The following is a 21,692-nucleotide window of genomic DNA, read 5'->3' on the forward strand; positions in this document are numbered from 1 at the left end:
CTATTTTAAAAATTCATAAATATTTGAGCCGAACTTAAGGAAAAATTTCACTTAATTTTGTTCTAACGTATTGAATAAAAACATTTCTTTCTTTAAAAAAAATCATCTCCTCCATTATATCTACTCTACTCCATTTGATCATTATAATTCCATAGCATTTATTTTTGTTTTGTTATTCCTCCTATTTACATTATTGTATTCACTGGATATATTGTTTTCCTCTTTTTTTTACTTTACTCCTAATTAATTTAGCTAAAATGTCTCATGTTTCTCTGTATTTACCAAAGTCATTGTTTGTTTCAAAGCAATAACCTCATATTACATTTATATGCTATAATATATATGCTATAATAAAGCCTTACTCTAATCAATGAACACTCTCTTTATTTCTGATACTTTGTTACCATAAATAAAAAGTACTGCTATAAAAATTTCAGTATATATAGGACCTTATTGTATTTTGCCTTCTTGAGGTGTATGCTTATTAGTGAAAGAGCATTTTAATCATTATTTTTTTTTACCATAACTCTAAGCTGTTTACCAAATTTATTTGGCCAATTTACAACCCCAATAATACTATCTGTCTTCCTACATCTCTTATAATATTGACTCTTTTCATCTTTTTTTCATTTTTTCCAATATGGTATAGCTTGAAATTTCATAGTTGTTTCATTCTCATTAGAACATTATAATTTACTTTAAGTTCAGTTCTTCCATGGTTTTAGTTGCCTCTCCAGAGATTATCCAAAATCTCTGAAATTTTAGGACACCTTGAATTAAAAATTCATTAGGTTGCTCCTAGAATTGAGAATTGAATCATACAATTCAAACTTTTCCTTCTATATATGAGAAAACTGAGATCCAGAAAAGTTAGGTCATTTCTCCAGGATCACGCAGTAAAGTGGTAGGGATGGAATTTGAACTCAGCTTGTCTGATTCCAAATCTAGCACTATTATAACTACACCATGCCACTTATAGCTATAAGTGACCCAATTTACCTTGCATGTCGTTAGGGCAAAGAGTTGGTTTTGTTGTTTTGTTTGGTATTTTTACTATTTTCTCTTGCTTCTTTCTCCACAAGAATAGATATTCTAGTCTACTAATAAATCTCTATGCAAAGTGAATAAACCATTTGATGTTTGCTTCTTTAAATAAAAAAAAAAGGAAAAGAAAAAGAAAGGAAGCAGTTTTGCCAATATTCTTTCTCCTGACTCCATTTTCATACCTGGAATTAACTCCTTTCCTCACCTCCATCTCTTAGGCTCCCAATCTTCCTCAAAAGCTTATCTTAAGTGCTTTTGTTCAGTCATTTTTTTCAGTTGTATATGACTTTTTGTGACGTCATTTGGAGTTTTCTTGACAAAGATACTAGAGTAGTTTGTCATTTCCTTCTCCAGTTCATTTTACAGATGAAGAAACTGAGGCAAATAGTGTTAAGTCACCTGCTAAGGTCATACAGCTAGTCAGTGCCGGAAACCAGACAAACTCAAGAAGATGAATATTCTTGATTTCTAGCCCAGTGCTCTATCCACTTAGCTGTCCAGCTGCCCCATATTAAATAATACTACCTACATAAAGCCTTTTCTGACTCCCCAATCTGCTAGTACTTCCCTACCCCAAATTACCTTGTATTGACTTTATACATATTTTATATGTATCTATATGTGCACATGTTGTCCCCCAATAGAAGGGAAGTGACTATAGCACTTTTGTATTTGTGTCATCAGTTCCTGGCACATAGTAGGTGCCTTAAAAATGTTTCTTAATTGAGGAATTAATTTACACCACTACCCCAAATGTGATCAGATGCCAACAGGAAAAGATGGATTTTCCAGAGCTAACACTGAGTTAGCCTAGCCTTTGACAACCCTCTCACCTCCAATTAAGATGAAAAACTAAAATAGGGCCTTAGTGGAACACTGTGTTTATTTAATATAATGATTGCCTTTATCAACCAAAGACTTTTATAGTTAGCTCAAATATAAACTTAGAGGTTCAAAAATCTCAGTTTGTGTTATACCAGAAACTCTCCTAAAAGGTCAGTAGCTTATCCAGAACAAATCTTCTTAAACCAATGTTTAAAGAGAAAACTTAACAAGTGTTTAAACAGAGATTATAAAATGATTTCACTACTCATCTAAAACGGAGTAGAGGTATTGAACACCTGGTATTCTCCCCTAGACTTTTGACTAAACATAGTTAGACATAGTAAAAAGGATACTATTCATATTTGAAATAGCAAGATACTGAAACTAAATTTACTATACATTCTTATCCTTTCCTGTAGTCAGTAAGGTACTAAGAAAGATGTATATAAGGAAAATGTGAGCCAAATATACTTTCCCTAAGTTATGAAAATTTACCTTTTATTGGAAGATAAGCAAGTCATTTCTATAAAAATGCAACAGGTTTTCATACTTACTTTGATAGTTTTAAGAACACTCAAGCCCTCACAGGTACTACTACTGCAGTCATTTATCTTGTAGATTGGAGTTAAAGACCTTTGATACTGGATGCTCACATTTATGTCTGTCATTCAGAAATGGGGAGAAAAAAAACACAGAAAACTTAATATAATTTCCATTGGATCATATTAGAAAACAACAAAGTTTTTTGCTGGCCAAACTACAGCACCAAAGCTAGGGAGTTTTACTGTTAAGAGTACCAGCCAGATAGGTAGAGAACAATGACATAACACCTAGGAGAATCAGCAGGAATAGGCAACTTAACAGGAAGCAAACAGAGAGAATAGTATAATGGCATCACCAAAACATATCAGCTGCTCGGCAGGGTTAGAGACCCTGCACTGGCCCTCTACACATGTGCCCTGGTCACATGTGATTCCTGTAGATATACTGTTCCATACATGTGCCTCAGTCGTACATGTATCCAATCTATTTATGGGAAAGTATGTCTCAGGTTTATCCAGGGAGGAGATTTCTATTGCCATCTTTTTTACTCAGCTTTTCATCAAATCCATTTTCTTTGGATTAAAATGTCACTTGGTAGGTATAGTTAAAGTAAAAACACTGGTAGGACTGTGAAGGACGTGATTCTTTTCAACAATGAGATGATTCAGGCCAGTTCCAATAGACTTGTGATGGAGAGAGCCAGCTGCATCCAGAAAGAGGACTATGGGGACTGAATGGATTACAACACAGTATTTTCAACTTTTTTGTTGTTGTTTGCTTGCTTTTTTTTTCTTTCTCTTTTTTTTCTTTTTGATCTGATTTTTTTTTTTTTGGTGAAGCATGATAAATGGGGAAATATGTTTAGAAGAAATGCACATGTTTAACCTATATTGAATTGCTTGCTGTTTAGGGGAGGAAGTGGGAGAATGGGAGGGAGACAAATTTGGAACAAAAGCTTTTGCAAGAGTGAATGTTGATCTGAGATACCACTACACACCTGTCAGATTGGCTAAGATGACAGGAAAAAATAATGATGATTGTTGGAGGAGATGCGGGAAAACTGGGACACTGATACATTGTTGGTGGAGTTGTGAACAAATCCAACCATTCTGGAGAGCAATCTGGGAATTATGCCCAAAAAGTTATCAAACTGTGCATACCCTTTGATCCACCAGTGTTTCTACTGGGCTTATACCCCAAGGAGATACTAAAGAAGGGAAAGGGACCAATATGTGCCAAAATGTTTGTGGCAGCCCTGTTTGTAGTGGCTAGAAGAAAATGAATGGATGCCCATCAATTGGAGAATGGTTGGGTAAATTGTGGTATATGAATGTTATGGAATATTATTGTTCTGTAAGAAATGACCAGCAGGATAAATACAGAGAGGCTTGGAGAGAATTACATGAACTGATGCTAAGTGAAATGAGCAGAACCAAGAGATCATTATATACGTCAACAATGATACTGTATGAAGATGTAATCTGATGGAAGTGGATTTCTTTGACAAAGAGACCTAATTCAGTTTCAATTGATCAATGATGGACAGAAGCAGCTACACCCAAAGAAAAAACACTGGGAAATGAATGTAAACTGTTTGCATTTTTGTTTTTCTTCCCAGGTTATTTTCACCTTCTGAATCCAATTCTCCCTGTGCAACAAGAAAACTGTTTGGATCTGCACACATACATTGTATCTAGGATATACCAGGACATATTCAACATATATAGGACTGCTTGCCATCTAGGGGAGAGGGTGGAGGGTGGGAGGGAAAAATCGGAATAGAAGTGAGTACAAGGGATAATGTTGTAAAAAAAATTACCCTGGCATGGATTCTGTCAATAAAAAGTTACTATAATAATAAAAAAAAAAAAAGAGTGAATGTTGAAAACTATCTTTGTTCCAACTGTGCATACCCTTTGATCTAGCAATGTTTCTACTGGGCTTATATCCCAAAGAGATCTTAAAGAAGGGAAAGGGACCTGTATGTGCACGAATGTTTGTGGCAGGTCTCTTTGTAGTGGCCAGAAACTGGGAACTGAGTGGATGCCCATCAATTGGAGAATGGCTGAATAAATTGTGGTATATGAATATTATGGAATATTATTGTTCTGTAAGAAATGACCAGCAGAATGATTTCAGAAATGCCTGGAGAGACTTACATGAACTGATGCTGAGTGAAATGAGCAGAACCAGGAGATCATTATGTACTTCAACAACGATACTATATGAGGATGTATTCTGATGGATGTGGCCCTCTTCAACAATGAGATGAACCAAATCAATTCCAACAGAGCAGTAACAAACTGAACTACCTATACCCAGCGAAAGAACTCTGGGAGATGACTAAGAACCATTACATTGAATTCCCAATCCCTCTATTTTTGTCTGCCTGCATTTTTTATTTCCTCCACAGGCTAATTGTACAATATTTCAAAGTCTGATTCTTTCTGTACAGCAAAATAACTGTATGGACATGTATACTTATATTGTGTTTAATTTATACTTTAACATATTTAACATGTATTAGTCAACCTTCCATGGGGGGGTGGGGACAAGGGAATGGGGGAAGGAGGGGAAAAAGTGGAACAAAAGGTTTGGCAATTGTCAATGCTGTAAAATTACCCATACATATATCTTGTAAATAAAAAGCTATTTTAAAAAAAGTAAAGCATGTGAAAAATCAAAAAAGAAAAAAAGAAAACTATCTTTGCATGTATTTTAAAAACAAAAATCTATAATCAAAAGAAAAAAGAAAAAGAAAAAGCTATTATAAAAAAAACCACTGTAGGGACTTGTGATCTCTGGTTTTAAGTGACTACCAAATTAGATATAATTTGAAATTAGAGTAATTCTGATGACCCTCAGTGCTACACTGATAATCATCCTAAAATTTCCACTTGTTCAATAATCCGGGGCGGGGTGGGGGGTGGGGGATAGGTTATCAGCTACAAAGATTAAGAATCTTTGGGCTCAGAAAAATCCCTGTCCTCCTGAGTTAAAACAACAACAACACAAGCATAGATTGGGGAAATTATGGCTAGATAATCACTTTGGAAAACAATCTGAAGATTTTAATGGATTGAAAACTCAGCATGAGTCAACAATTTAACATGGTGTCCAACTTTAAAAAAAAAAAAATAGTGTTATCTTAGTTTATGTTTCTGGAAAGACTCATAGTATCTGAAACAAGACAGGTGATAGATAGTCCTTCTGTACTCTGCCCCGGCTGGACTATATCTCATGTAAATTTTTAAATTTGTAAATTGAGAAGAGTTAAATTCAATGATTTCTAGAATGTCTTATAGTTCTCCCTCTTTAGTCTTTCTTTACTGACTTCTTTGTATGTGTGGGCACTTAATAAATACTAATTAAGTTCTGGATATACCTGAGATTGAACTTAATAATTACACAATAATGTTATAGTAAAAAGAATTCTAAAATTGGCATCAGAATACCATTTTGTTAGCTGTGTCACAGCCTCTAGCTATAATAAAAGATGTGAAAATTATGCTTATCAGAAAAAGGCTTTCTAACCACTCCCCCCTAACTACTGGAGCTGAGATAGCTAGTGGGGGTAGGGGGAATGAAGACAATATATAGTACAGGAGAAAAACCCATAAGATCAATACAGTGACAATCCATTACAGGTAACATAATATAGGACAGAGGAAAAAAAGGAGAAAAGGAGAGAGAAACACATGCAACGAGACAGAGACCTAAAGATAAAGACAGATAGCTAACAACATTTACTAGCTGCGTGACCTTGCATAAATTATCTCATCTCTCATGTCACAGTTTTCTCATCATAAATCTCCTGTAGAGAATGTGACAAGAGAAAAGGGTCTTCCCCATATGTGGCATTCTTTCTTTGCAATTCCATCACCTTTATGTTTTGGTATAGTCAATTTTCTATATGTTCTCTCTCTGCACTTTTACCTTTTGAAATACTTTTGCTTCTTTCAAGGACAGATTAAGCCTTTCTAGTTCTCTCAAGTTATTAGTGCTCCCTCAGCCCCACAAATTGTTTATTTACTTTGGGAGTATATAGATATAGATATAGTGATATATGTGTATATTGATATATTGATATGTATAGTGGAGTTGCATGTTAAGCAAGAGTTGTACTCTAAAGTTTGCTTATAAAACAAAAATTTCATAAAGTCAAAATTACTGTTCTTTGTAGCAGGATCCAAAGTGAACAGACCTGTTCACGTCATAACAGTGTAGAAAAGAAATATCAGCGAGTGAGGTTACTTTGACATAAAGATTGCCTTCAAGGGCTGGGTTGGTTGGGCTAAAATTTGAGAATAAGGATGATTGCCCCCATCTTTGCATTTTCTCCCCCCCAGAATTTTCTCCACCATCCACAGACATACCTTCCCCTCATTTTGTCCTGGAAGGGGAGGGGCAACAAGGATCCTGAGTATGAGAAAGCTATGTTATGAGCAAAAGGAGACCTGAGGACAGATTCATTTCTCTTCTCATCTATCTCATATTCATGCCTGCCCACTCAATGGAATGATGGGCACTATTTATATTTTTATTTTTCTCTGTGTTTTATTTTTGCTTTTTGCCAAATATCCTGTACTTGAATTGTCTTAAGCTAATTAATGAATATGCTGCAATTCAATCTTAATTATCCAAGTATAGATCTTGTTTCCCTCATAGAATCCCATAATTTTGAGGACAGGAAGTATTCTGTTTGTCTTTGTAGCCCCATCTCCTAGTATATCTCTGACTCTGGTATATCATAGGATGCAAATTTTCTGGACATATCTGAGCTGATTCATAATAATTACACAATAACCAATAATTTAAAATATGTAATCATCTTAAAACTATAGAAAGAAAGTCAATGCATTCAATGCTATAAAAATAAAATTATAAAATGAATTAGTTTCTTTATATTGGTTGCTCAGCACAATTACAATATATTTTACCAACAAATATCTAAAAAAAAAGAGCCCCAAGGGAAACCAAAATGTAAGCATTTTCTGTTCTTAATTGATCTACTAAACTCAACAGACCATCATGTGTGCTTTGATTTCAAAATCAAGTGGTTGAATTTTTTTTGCACTGAAAGAACAAAACATCTCTGCTTTTGCAGAAAAAGATCTGTAAGGATTTCTTTTCCTCCTCTTCCTCTTTTTGTTTCTTTAAGGAAAATCTTTGTTATATGGAATAGTTCTCTTGGAGAGAAGAGAAGAGGAATACTGGAGAAAATGTAGTAATATAAAAACAAAAGATATCAAAAGAGATAATTTTTTAAAAACAAAAAAAGGAAAACACCAAGTTAAGCATCCCATGATCATGTTATTGCTGTACTATTGCTTGGGGTCACCTCATTAGCCAAGGACAGAGCTTTTGTAGATAGAATTTATGTGGTCAGTTTTATAAATTAGCCTTCCCCCTATGAATCTGCTATCTTGACACAAAAAGATCATCAGGAACTTAGAAAAATTAGAGTAAGAAAAAGAGCAAAAGATCAAACCTGAAACTCTGAAAGTTGCTCAGACCCCACACCATAATGCTAGGAAGGAAAAAATGGAGCAGATCCTTTCACTGTACATTTACCTTTAAGCTGATTTTTCACCATATCCATGCTCTTGTTCATAGCTATTTCCAGATTTTTCAGTGGTTCCGGGAAGGCTGAATTATTCATCATCAATACACTGATCCCATAAAGACCCTTCCCACAGAAATTGTTTTCAGGTAAAATCCATCCCCATCCCTGGAAATAAAAGAGGAGGGGCCACAGAACTAGACCCAGCACTAATCTCATTATGAATCCCTCACCTCAAGCCCATTTCTCTTGTACTCACTACTATTGGGCTTGGAATTATAAAGAAAAATGGAAATCTAAAAGGATGATCTCCAGCTAGTTCCCTCAATCAGCTTTACTCCACCCACTACCCTGGCACTGCCCAACACTCACTCCCAAGGCTCAGAGAACACATATATTAACAATCCATGAACAGGAGCCTCAGAGTGGAAGACAAACCAAAGTCCACTCCATGTGTTTGCTCATAAAAAAAGGTCAGAACCATAAAATAGAAAGATTATTTGGTCCTCGTCCAATAAGCTTGCACCATATCAATAGTAAGTGGGAAAAGGGTGGGGGAAGGAAGGATATGATGAGAGATACAAAAAAAGGGGGGAGGGCCTTTACTTTGGAAAGGAAATAAAAGTCAATGGATTTGATGAAAGCATAAATACATTAGCTCCTAAGGATTTGGACCCCAGTCTGTTGGCTATGCATCCAAACCTAAATCTTAACCTGTTGGAGTTAAAATGGGCTGTTTGTTCTAGAGAATTTTCTTATCAAGATATGAAACATGTTGATCCCTATCTCTTAACTTATATGACAGCAAAATAAAAAAAAATATGATTCAACTAATGTGAAACAAAGAATGATGCAGTCCTAGAGTGACAGGAAAGATTAGAATCCATACCTGAGCAGTATCCTTGACACAGAGACAGTCTTCTTATCCCTTGAAGCATGATCACCTTTAGACAGATTGTTCAAAAAATTTTTCTGTAATTTTGAACTAAAATATGCCTTCCTCAAAAATCTATTTATTGGTTCTACCTTTCACTGTAGAGCAAAATTAAAAATAATATTCTTTTGGGAAAATCCTTCATATACCTATAACCTCACATTTATCAAGAAAAATGCTAGGTTTGGAGTCAAGAAAACTTGAGTTCAAATACATACTAGCTGTATGACCTGGACTAGTCATTTAATCTCTACCTCAGTTTCCTCAATTGTAAAATAATAGTACCTATACCCCAAGTTGTTATGAGAATCAAAGGCAACAGCATATCTAAAGAATTTAGCACAACAACTGAAACATGGTAGATATTTAATAAATGCTTTTTTCCTTTTTTCTTTCCTCTCCTCAAGCTATAGTCTCATATTTAATGTACTGGTGTGTAAAAATAATAATAATAATAACTCACAGGGCACTTTATGGTTTGTATTATTTTCTTTACCATAATCACAATCCAGTAACATTGAACTCCTAGCTATTCTTTATCTCTTGTGTCCCAGTATTTTTTCCTCATTTTTACACATTCTCCTTTAGCTCTGCCTCCTAATTTCCCTGGCTTCCACTTCCTTATTGGACGCCTTTCCCAACCCTCTAAATTATAGTACCTTCCTTCTATTGTTTACTTCCCATTCATTATTGTTGTTGTTGTTGTTTATCCTTCTCAAAGAGGTCCATGACATCAGGGAGGTGATACCATGACATGCAAGTGAATGGGATTTAAAGGACCAAGGACTATGCAAGGTCACCTGCCTCATTTTCCCCTCAGAGACACCTAGGTCCAGGGACAAGATGTAGATAAGGATGATTGGAGATAGCCCTGGATGTAATGAAAAATATTGGCCTTTTTAAGCTAAAGTCTTCAACAGGTCCTAGTTTGACTGAGCAGCACCATTCATTAATTAAGGTTAGGTAACAATTCAATATATCTATAACTTTTTTTTTTAATTTTTATTTATTTATTTTTTTAATAGCCTTTTATTTACAGGATATATGCATGTGTAACTTTACAGCATTAACAATTGCCAAACCTCTTGTTCCAATTTTTCAACTCTTACCCCCCCACCCCCTCCCCTAGATGGCAGGATGACCAGTAGATGTTAAATATATTAAAATATAAATTATACACAATAAGTATACATGACCAAAACGTTATTTTGCTGTACAAAAAGAATCAGACTCTGAAATATTGTACAATTAGCTTGTGAAGGAAATCAAAAATGCAGGTGGGCATAAATATAGGGATTGGGAATTCAATGTAATGGTTTTTAGTCATCTCCCAGAGTTCTTTTTCTGGGCATAGCTGGTTCAGTTCATTACTGCTCCTTTGGAAATGATTTGGTTGATCTCGTTGCTGAGGATGGCCTGGTCCATCAGAGCTGGTCATCATATAGTATTGTTGTTGAAGTATATAATGATCTCCTGGTCCTGCTCATTTCACTCAGCATCAGTTTGTGTAAGTCTCTCCAGGCCTTTCTGAAATCAATATATCTATAACTTGCTTTGCATGTATTTGTTTGCATGTTGTCTCACCCATTAGATTGTAAACTTATTGAGGGCAGGGACTGTCTTTTCTCCTCTTTTTATATCCCTTTATATCTAGATCATGTATTCACTTTGACCTTCTCTCAGTAAAACATGATTTTATAACCAATTTCTGCCAGAATGCTTAACCAATTTTCCCAATAATTTTTGTCAAATAGTGTATTCTTATCTTTATTTATGTCAAACGCAAGGTTACTATAATCATTTGCTACTGTGTATCGTATGTCTATTCCATTCCACCTTTCTATTTCTTACCCGGAACCAAATAGTTTTGATAATTACTGCTTTATATAATTTAATAGTTTATACAATTATATGATTTATATAAATCAGATTCTGCTAAATCTCTTTCCTTCACAATTCTTTCACTAATTCCTTTGGTATTCTTGACCTTTTGTTCTTCCAAATGAATTTTATTATTTTTTTCCTAGTTCAATAAAATAATTTTTTGGTAATTTAATTAGGATGGTATTGAATAAGTAAATTCAATTTAGGTAGAATTCATTCAATAGGTAGAATTGTCATTTTTATTACATTGGCCCTGCCCACTGATGAACAATATTTCTCCAAATGTTTAAATTTGACTTTATTTGTATAAAAAGTACTTTATAATTATGTTCATTTAATTTCGGAGTTTATCTTGGCATATGTACTCCTTAGTATTTTATACAGTCTATAGTTATTTTAAATAAGGTATCTCTTATGATTTCTTATTGTATTTTGTTGGTGGTATATTGAAATTCTGATGATTTGTATGGTTTTATTTTATATTCTGCTACTTTGCTAAAATTATTCAATGTTTCAATTAATTTTTAGCTGAATCTTTAGGGTTTTCCAAGTATATCATCATATCATTTACAAGGAGAGATCATTTTATTACCTCATTGCCATTTTGATTTCTTTTTCTTTTCTTTCTGCTATTGCTAGTTAATGCAATATTGAATAATATGGGACATCTTTGTTTCATTCTTAATCTTATTGGGAAAGCTTCTAACTTATCCCCTTTACAGATGGTTTTATGTAGATATTTCTTATCATTTTAAGGAAAAAAATCTACTTATTCCTATTTTTTTTAGTATTGTTAGTAGAAATCAGTGTTGTATTTTGTCAAAAAGGGGTTTTTCCTGCATCTACTGATATAATCATATTATTTTATTTAGTTTGTTATTAATATAATCAATTATGTTCATAGTTTTCCTTATGTTAAGCCATATCTGCATTCCTGGTATAATTTCAATTTGGTCATTATGTATAATCTTTATGATATATTGTTGTAGTTTCCTAACTAGTATTTTATTTAGAATTTTTGAATCCATATTTGTTAATGAAATGTGTCTATAATTTTTTATCTCTGTTTTTATTTTTCTTAGTTTAAATATCAGCATCATATTTGTGTTTTTGTCTATCATATCTGTCTATTTTTCCAAGTAACTTATTTAATATTGGAATTAGTTTTAAATATTTGGTAGAATTCATTTGTAAATCCATCTGATCTGGATAGTTTATTCTTTTTTTCCTTAGGAAGCCCATTTATGGTCTGTTCAATTTCCTTTTTTTTAAAATAGGTTTATTTAGATATTCTATTTCCTCTTTTATTAATCTAAGAAGTTTGTAGTTTTGAAAATATTCTTCAATTTCACTTAACTTATTAAATGTATTAGCATATAATTGAGGAAAATAATTCCTTTTTAATAGTATTTTACTTTTCCAAATACAGGCAAAGATAGTTTCCAGCATTCACCTTTACAAGTTTGTGTTCCAAATTTTTCTCCCTTTCTTCCCCCCAGCCCTCCCCAAGACAGCAAGAAATCCAATATAAATTAAAAATCTGCAATTTTTAAAACATATTTCCATATTCGTCATACTGCACAAAAAAAAAAAAAAGTCAGATCAAAAGGGGAAAAAAATGAGAGAGGATAAAGAAACCCACAAGCAAACAACAACAATTAAAAAGGTGAAAATACTTTGCTTTGAACTATATTCAGTCTCCATAGTTCTTTCTCTGGATGTGGATGGTACTTTCCATCATAAGTGTATTGGAATTCTCTTGAATCTCTTCATTGTTGAAAACAGCCAAGTCCATTACTGTTAATCACATAATCTGAGTAAAATAATTCCTAATACTTTATTTGATTTCATCATCATTTATGATATATTCATCCTTTTAATTTTTGTTACTAATAATTTGGTTTTCTTCTCTCTTTTTGTAAATCATATTAACCAATGGATGATGCAATTCCCTGAATTCAGAAAGAGGTGCCCCACTCCTCCCAAGAGTCTATAAACAAAGGGACATGGAAATAATAAACAATTGACCAGTATTGGACAAGTTTTCAGATAAAACATATGGATTGCTTGACGTGCACAATTGTGAGAAAAAATCCTTGCATCAATCTTCAAATCTGACTGCATTTATGGTCAGCATAAATAAAGTCCTTAGTTAAGGATCTCTAATCAGGGAAAGATGATCCAACTTCCCAGCCTTGCAGGGGTAGGTTAAAAGCCATAAAGTTTTCTCCCAATTCCCACAATTGAATAAGTTGGGGTTTTTTGTTTTTGTTTTTGTTTTTTACAAAACAGAAGTTGGACCAACCCCATAAGTGGACAGAAAGGGAACTGCGCTAGCTCCAGAATTGTTACATGATGAGTCAGTGTGATTTACTCAGTAACCACAATTAACCACTTGTCCTAATCCCCTCAAATTGTTCAATGTGTAGCAGATAATGAAAGTATTGTTTCCTCTTTGTAGTTGAAAAAATTGAGGTACAAAGAATGAAGCGACTTAAGGTGGTACAGTTATTAATTTGGCAAAAGCAATATTTGAATCCAAGTTTTGTCTCCCTATTGAGTACTCTTTATAATTCAGCAGGCCATCAAAGCCCATAAATATAATTTGTATTCCTTTTCTTTGTGTAACACTGAGTATTCTGTTCAGGAGTTTGCTGGTAAATGTTTAACAAACATATTTCCAGACAAAAAAGAAAAAAAAAAAAGAATATTCCCATGGTATACTTGAAATTTAATCTTTATTAATAACATTTTTCCATCACTTTCTTATGATTAGACAATCAACAATAGGCAAGCATAATTTGTAGCATTTGTCAGTTTCCAAGGTATAACTGCTCACACTGAAAATTTAACAATTGGTTCTAGCAAGCTGGTTTGAGCTAGCTCCAGTACACCCCAACTCTTTTTCGTATGCATTACCAGCTGCCTTCCACAATTAAAAATATCTTTGAATACTTCTGTCACTCTTCTCCTCACCCCATCCTTTTTTTTAAAATCAGAGTCCTCTTAACTAGACTCATCAGACTCCAAACATATAGAATATTCAGTTTTCAACTCTGTCATTTCTACATTGTAGTGTACTAGAAACAAAACTGGACTAGAAGTCAGAAAACCTGATCTTCCACTTAATAATTATGTAATCTTGAACAAGTCATAGATCACAAAATCATAGTCCTGGAGGGATCATTGAGTTCATCCCATTACTTGATGGATCCCTTCTTCAATATAGGTGCCCATCCATTCTTTGCTCAAGTCTTTCCAAAGATAAGTAAATTGCCATTTCACATGAAGCACCTAGCTATCAAGCATGTTGGATTTGCTTTTCCTCATGACAAACTTTCATATATTTGAGAATAGCTATCATGTCCTCCTTTAGTATTCTTCTTTCTAGCATTTTTTTCACTTTATTTTTCTTGCTTTTTTTTGGCAACATGGCTAATATGGAAAGATGTTTTGCATGGCTTCACTTGTATAATGGGCATCATATTGCTTGCCTTCTCAATGAGTGGGAGAGATAATGGACATCTTCAACAAGGATGAAAAGAGCATCAAGATGCTACTTTACTATTTAACTATTTAACTTTAGCTACAAGCTAAGACTAAAATGGAGGGAGAGTTGATACACTACTTTTTGTTTACAAATGTTGTGCCCTCAATGCAGTTTCTGAGATTGAGATGTAATAGAGTATGGATCAATTCCCTGCCACTTGTGCTAATTCTGGTCTAATAATCAAATAGAGGTCTTCTACCAATCAGTACCATATCATCCATATGTGGAACCCTCAGCTCCAGCACAGAGAGAAATTTTGCATGCTGTGGATTAAGTTCAGTTAACTTGGCAGTATACTTTCCAGGGATGTACACCTAGATGCTGACATCACCATACAGAACACTGGAGCTAACTCAGTATGTGGGAGACTCTGAAAGAAAGTGTGGGAGAGAAAAGATATTAGACTACCCACCAAATTGAAGGTCTACTGAGCCATTGTGCAGAGCCATTGTGCAGCCCTCATTGTTGTATGTCTTTGAAACCTGTACAGTTGGCTAGCACCATGCCAGGAACTTGAATTGCTTCCATTTGAATGAACTTAGGAAGACTCTGAAGATCACTTGACAAGATAAGGTATCAGACACTGAGGTTCTCTCTTGAACTAAACTGACAGGCATTCAAATTATACTTCAGAAAGTGCAGCAGCTCTGATGAGCTGGCCATATAGCTGAAATGTCAAACATATATGTACCTAAAAGTGTTTGCACAAGGCAAACACTCACGTGGAGGTCAAAAGAAGTGGTACAAGGACATTCTCAAGGTCCCTCTAAAGAACTCTGCAATCGAATGTAAAAAATGACAATGCTGGTACAGGATCACCCAGCATGGCATCCCCCCATCAAAGGTGTTATGCTCTATGAACAAAGCATAATAGCAGAAGCCCAAAGTAAAATAGGCAAATCAGTCTTAGTCAAATATACTATACCTTGACCCTAACATCATGATGTCATTGGTCCTCTTTGATTACAAAGGATGGACAACAATGCTTCAGTTTATCTGCATCCCACTTAAAATCAAAGACAAATGAAAGAAGTTTGCATAGACAGGATTGAGGTAAAAGAGAAGAAAGAGAGAGGGGTAGGTGAAGCAAAAATCTATATCTGCTGTCACCTTAGAGTATAAAAGAGAAAAAAACAAGTGCTTAGCCCAGCACCTAGCATAGTGCCTGACTCAGTAGGTGTTTCTGGTTAATTGATTGATAGGACATACAAATACATTGTAATGACACTGAATGAGAAACTTCAGATCATGGAAATGTTTTTTATGGAACTATTTCAAAAACAGAAACAGAAATCCACATAGTATACCAAATACCAGAATAAATACTAAATCAATAACCTAAAAATAGTTTTTAATTTAATGAGAGCACTGTCCAAGAAGGGCCCAGTCCTTAGAACATGTGCTACCTAGTGCCAATTCAAGTGAAAGCTTGGTAAGCTTATGTCCAGAAATGTATTATGGAGGATATTCCCCCATCTTCATTCAGAGTATGAAACAGATATGTGGTCACTGATTCCTATCAGCTTACTGTGCAGTGATTTTTTTTTAAGTCACTTAATTGATTATTTATATAAAAATTCTTCCCTTGTGTGGCAAGTGAGAAAGAATTGCTGTAAGCCTCTGAGTTTGAGAAGTTAAAAGCAGCAGCAGGTGGTCACTGACTACTTTATCTCCCTACCCAACCACTATTTGGCTATAAATGCATGACATCACTACTTCTGCATCTGTTGTGCTTATCCTTTCCTAATCTTAAATGAATGAGTATCAGAGATCACAGGTTACAATCTTGTGAGCTTTAAAGGGTTGGAAGCAACTGCAATCCATGACAGAGTTTGCTCACAGCGATAAAAGCCAAATGTTATCAGGAGAGGTATAGGATGATAGCTAGTAGGGATGGGTAGATCAAATGAGAATCTGAGGGAGATGGCAAAGACATAGACATGTTTCTAGGCAGTAAAGAAGCAGCTAGAGAGACTAAATATTAGTGGGAGAGTGGTAATTTGCTAGAGAAGATAGGATGGATTGAGATTGCTTGTGCACATAGAGAATTTGCCTTGGCAAAGAAAAGGGCCCCTATTTCATGTGCTAGAGGGATGTAGGAGGAAATAGTGGGAGGTCTCTGAGTGATCCTGTCTCAGGAGCATAGGAATAGGAACAAAGACACTCTACCTAGAAATAAAGAGAGTATGTAAAGAGCAAAACATATCCCTATTTTGAGGAAGACATTTTTACACTTCAGTTCTTGCTGTAACTTCTTAGTAAATATCCTTTTATTAAAACTAATTATGGAGCAAGTAGGTGGCACACTGGAGAGAGTGCCAGGTCTGGATTCAAGAAGACTTTTCTTCCTGTGTTCAAATATGCCCTTAGACACTGTCAGATCTATACAAATACAAATCATTCCCCAGCTGATAAATGGTGATAATATACAAGCAGTTTTCCAATGAAGAATAATTTATGGTCATATGAAAATTTGTTCTAAATCATTATTGATTGGAGAAATGCAAATTAAAACAACCTTGAGATATAATTTACACCCATCAGTTCAGCTAAATTGATTGAAGGGAAAAGTCACAGATGTTGGAAAGGATGTGGAAAAATTGGGACATTAATTCACTGTTGGTGGAACTATGAACTAATCTATTCTTTTGGAGAGCAATCTCTAATTATGCCCAAAGAATTATTAAATTGTCTATACCTTAGACCCAGAAACACCACCACTACATGTTTCTCAAAATGAGTAGGGAAAAAGGGAAAATCCTATATGTTCTTCTTGTTGCTGTTGTTGTCAGTCCTTCATTCTTGAAAAAGACCATAACATCCAGGAGGTGATGCTATATCATGCACTTAAATTGGATTTGAGGAAGAGAAGGCTGTGATTCACTTTCCCCTCCAAAGCCATCTGGGTCCAGGGGCCAGATAGAAAGCAGGATGGCTGGAGATGGTCCTAGATGCAGTGGGAGAACTTGCTAGCTGAGTGACCCTGGGTCTCACCAAAAAAAAAAAGAAGGAGGAGGAGGAAGAGGAAGAGGAGAGAGAGGAGGAGGAGAAGGAGGAAGAGGAGGAAGAAGAGGAAGAGGAGGAGAAGGAGGAAGGAGGATGAGAAGGAGGAGGAGGAGGAGGAGAAGGAGAAGGAGAAAGATGAGGAGGAGGAGGAGGAGAAAGAGGAGAAAGAGGAGGAGGAGGAGAAGGAGAAGGAGGAAAGAAGAAAGAAAAAAAGAAAAAATGAACTTGATCTTAGAAGAACATATTTAAACATGCATGAATGAGCAGAATCAAGAGAACATTGTCTACTGTAACAGTAATACTGTTTTAAGAACAATTAAGTCACTTTATTATAAATACCCAAATTTACTGCAAAGGACATATGAAAGGAAATGGCATCTACATCCAGAAAAAGAAATGACAAATAGAAATATGTATAGAATGATTTTGCATATATATAATATATACATATTTGTGTCTAATAGTAGCCATCTCTAGGGTAGGAGAGGGAAAAATATATTTTTTAAAAAGAAAGTTATAGGATAACCTTATATATTTAAAAGCAACAGCAAGTTATACATAAAAGATTTACAGTTTCATGTGCAATTACCTTTCTATTCTACATGTTATGGAAATGCTTGTTTTATTTTTTTTAATTCAAAATCATTTTTTTAATTCTAAAAAAAAGGAAAAAGAAAAGGAGAGAAATGACAAACCACTCCTGTATCTTTACCAAGAAATCTCCAAATGGGGTCACAAAGCGTTAGACACAATTGAAAAACAACAAAGCTAAGTGATGTTAACTGGTCGATTAAGAACACTGGGGAGATATTAACTGAGCAGATTGACATTGGAGAAAATATACTGAACTGAGGTCCATGATCAATAGAATTGGAAACCACTTTCCAGGCCTCTCCAGTGTTACATTTAGTAACACTAAGTAAGGGGAAGAAGTCCATCTTCTGAGGATGTGACAAACCAATTCAAGTTGGGATTCAGGGAGTGAGCCCAGAGCCCAACAACAAAAGCAAAACAAAATCATAAAAAATGGAAGGACAAAATACTATATCTGAACATAGAAAAATAGTCCTTTTTGTCAACTGAATGTAAGAATGATTTGAGAATTGACTACCATTCTAGGATTTGTAGTGTGAAGCAACAAGCATGCTCTTTAATATTTGAAAGTGATTTAGATTCTCTCATTAAACCAGGAGGCAAACTTGAGCTACCTTTTTTGGGGGAAGAGGGGGGAGACATGCACAAAAAGCAGGAGGAAGGAGGGTGAACTACATGAGTTGAGCAGCAGAGGGCACCCTCAGACCCACTGAGGACTGAACCTCAAAGGTGGGAAAATGGCACAGAGGCAATGGACAAATAAAAGAGAGCTGAGCTCTTTTTTTTTTTTTAAGGGCATGATCAAGGAGGATTATTGGTTCCCTTTGAGCATTTTGGAACAAAGAACTCAATCTGAAACTGTGAACTGAAAAGAGTTCCAAAAAGTCTACCTTTTCTCCAACTTCCCTCTCTTGTTCCTGTCCAGGAACAAATATTGTTATATACTCTATTCTCTCTTTTTTACGTAAGCATCTTTTTAAGTACAGATCTGAGCATGTCATTTCCTCCTACTCAGTAAACTCAGTGGCTTCCTATTGCCTCTAGAATCGAACATAAACTCGTCTATTTACTTTTTACAGTGCTTTCCAACCTGTTCCCAAGCCATCTTTCTAATCTCATTGTGTACATTATTTCCCCTCCCATACTCTGTGACACAGCCAATCTGACCTTATCTCTTTTCCTTGCACACAATATCACCTATGCTTTTGCCTTTGAACTAGCTGTATCCCATTTCAGAAATACATTCCCTTCTCATTTCCAACTCAAAGAATCCCTCTTTTCCTTTAAGACATAGCTTTCTATGGAAAGCCTTTCCTGATACCCACTAATTTTTAGTTACTAGTATCCTTCCTCTCAAAATACCTTATATTTAACTACTCTGTATTTTATTTTATATATGTTGATATACAGAGTTATATTATTAAAATATGTAATATTGTTTTACTCATTGTATTTGTACAGTACTTGGCAAATAGGAAATGCTTAATAAATCCTTGTACATTAGTTAATGCTCTACCCTTTGACCCAGCAGTATTACTACTGGGCTTATATCCCAAAGGGATCTTAAAGGAGGGAAAGGGACCCACATGTGCAAGAATGTTTGTGGCAGCCCTCTTTATAGTGGCCAGAAACTGGAAACCGAGTAGATGCCCATCAGTTGGAGAATGGCTGAATAAATTGTGGTATATGAATGTTATGGAATATTATTGTTCTGTAAGAAATGACCAATACGATGATTTCAGAAAGGCCTCGAGAGACTTACACGAATTGATGCTGAATGAAATGAACAGAACGAGGAGATCATTATATACTTCAACAACAATAATATATGCTGATCAATTCTGATGGCCCTGCGGCTCTCTTCAACAATGAGATGATTCAAACCAGTTCCAACTGTTCCGTAATGAAGAGAATCAGCTACACCCAGAGAGAGAACTATGGGAAATGAGTGTAGACCACAACATAGGATTTCCACTCTTTCTGTTGTTGTTTGCTTGCATTTTTGTTTTCCCTCTCAGGTTTTTTTTTTTTAACTTTCTTTCTACATCCAATTTTTCTTGTGCAGCAAGATAACTGTATAAATATGTATACATATATTATATTTAAAATATAATTTAACGTATTTAACATGTATGGGACTACCTGCCATCTAGGGGAGGGGGTGGGGGAAGGAGGGAAAAAGTTGGAACAGAAGGTTTTGCAAGGGTCAGTGTTGAAAAATTACCCATGCATATGTTTTGTAAATAAAAAACTATAATAAAAAAATTAGTTGATGCTCTTTGATCAACAGCATTAATGACAAAATGTTTAAAGAAAGGGAAGGATGTATATGTGCAAAATATTCATTGCAGCACTTTTATAGCAAAGAACTGGAAATGAAGGGGGTTTCAATTGATTGGATAATGACTGAACAAATTATGGTAAGTGAATTAATAAAATTGTGTCATACCATTAGAAAGGAAGAAATAAATGGAGTCAAAGAAATCTTAGAAGACTTGTGTGAACTTATGCAAAATGGAAAGAACAAAACCAGGAGAATCATTTACACAACGGCAACATTATAAAAAACAATAATTTTGAAAGATTTAAAAACTGTGACCAACCACAGTTCCAAAAGACTGATGGTTCAATATGCTTCCTACCTGTTGACAAAGAGATAATAACCTATAAGTGCTAGACAAGACATTTTCAGATAGGACCAATTTGTGCATTTGTTTTGCTTGATTGTACTTACTTGTTTGAGAGAATGGAGTTAGGTTTGTTGTTGTTGTTGTTTTGGTAGAGAAGAAAGATAATAGACGTAGAGGCACTATATAGAGATATGAAAAAAAATTCAATTAAAAAATGGTAATAGATGAGAAATAGGAGCACAAGGTTCATAGGGAGAAACAGACAAGTAGAATAGCTTTGGACCTAATATTTTGAATTATATACAAATATACATTCATATATATATATATATATATATATATATATATATATATATATGTTAAAGGACAGGTCAATTCTCTGAGAGCCTCCACAGCTGTGGATCACAGCATCTGAAGGAACTGCAGGGCAGCCTTTGTTGACACAGGTGTCGTAGACTGGAAATGAGATAAAATGGAGGCAGAGGGAAGAGGAGAGAGGTCAGACAACACAACGGCCTCTCAGTCTCCTTGTTTCATCCTCTCACATGAGGATATCCATTCTGCAGGTCTGGATTGGCTCTCCAGCAGCCACTGTCAGGTGGCTCCTGTACAACAAATATGTACATATATATGTAACAATAACTAGCTAAATGGAACTGGAATGCTAATTAGTGGTAAGAAGGGAGTAAGGAAACAAACCTTGATTAGGAGGTTTCATACACTGTGATTCTCTTTTTCTGTTCTTTGTATGATGGAAATATTGATATTTGTTAATGTTCATCAACTTTAGCATAATAAAAGATAAAATTCTAAAAAACAAATAAATAAGAATATTAAAATAGAAATAGATAAAATGAAAAGCAAATAACATTATAGAAATGATAATAAATCTAAAATCTAGTTCTTTTAAAACTAATAGTCAATATATATATTAATAATAAAACCAATAAGCATTATTTGATTTTATAAAGCAAGAAAGGAAAATCAGGCTGTCAAAATAAAAAAGGAAACAAGTGAAATCACAACAAAGATGTGATAAAATTATCAGAACTTTCTGTGCACAAGTACATGCTAACAAAATCAAGAATTTTTTAGATGCATAATTGTCCGCAACAATAT

General features: G+C 34.7%; 1 protein-coding gene across 1 annotated transcript in view; it reads right to left on the reverse strand.

Annotated features, from left to right (window-relative positions):
* The window catches only part of GUCY2C (guanylate cyclase 2C), a 118,951-nt gene extending 97,575 nt beyond the window's left edge, over window positions 1-21,376 (reverse strand). Inside the window, exons 1-4 of the mRNA XM_031938235.1 lie at window positions 21,273-21,376; window positions 20,678-20,752; window positions 8,865-8,919; window positions 2,424-2,530 (exon numbers count right to left, since the gene is read on the reverse strand). Coding sequence (XP_031794095.1) covers window positions 2,424-2,530; window positions 8,865-8,913 — 156 coding nt within the window. The 5' untranslated portion in view covers window positions 8,914-8,919; window positions 20,678-20,752; window positions 21,273-21,376. The remainder of the gene's footprint in view (window positions 1-2,423; window positions 2,531-8,864; window positions 8,920-20,677; window positions 20,753-21,272) is intronic.
* Window positions 21,377-21,692: the final 316 nt, after the last annotated feature.

Source organism: Sarcophilus harrisii, chromosome 5 (genome assembly GCF_902635505.1).
Source record: "Sarcophilus harrisii chromosome 5, mSarHar1.11, whole genome shotgun sequence".
Lineage (NCBI taxonomy): Eukaryota > Metazoa > Chordata > Mammalia > Dasyuromorphia > Dasyuridae > Sarcophilus > Sarcophilus harrisii.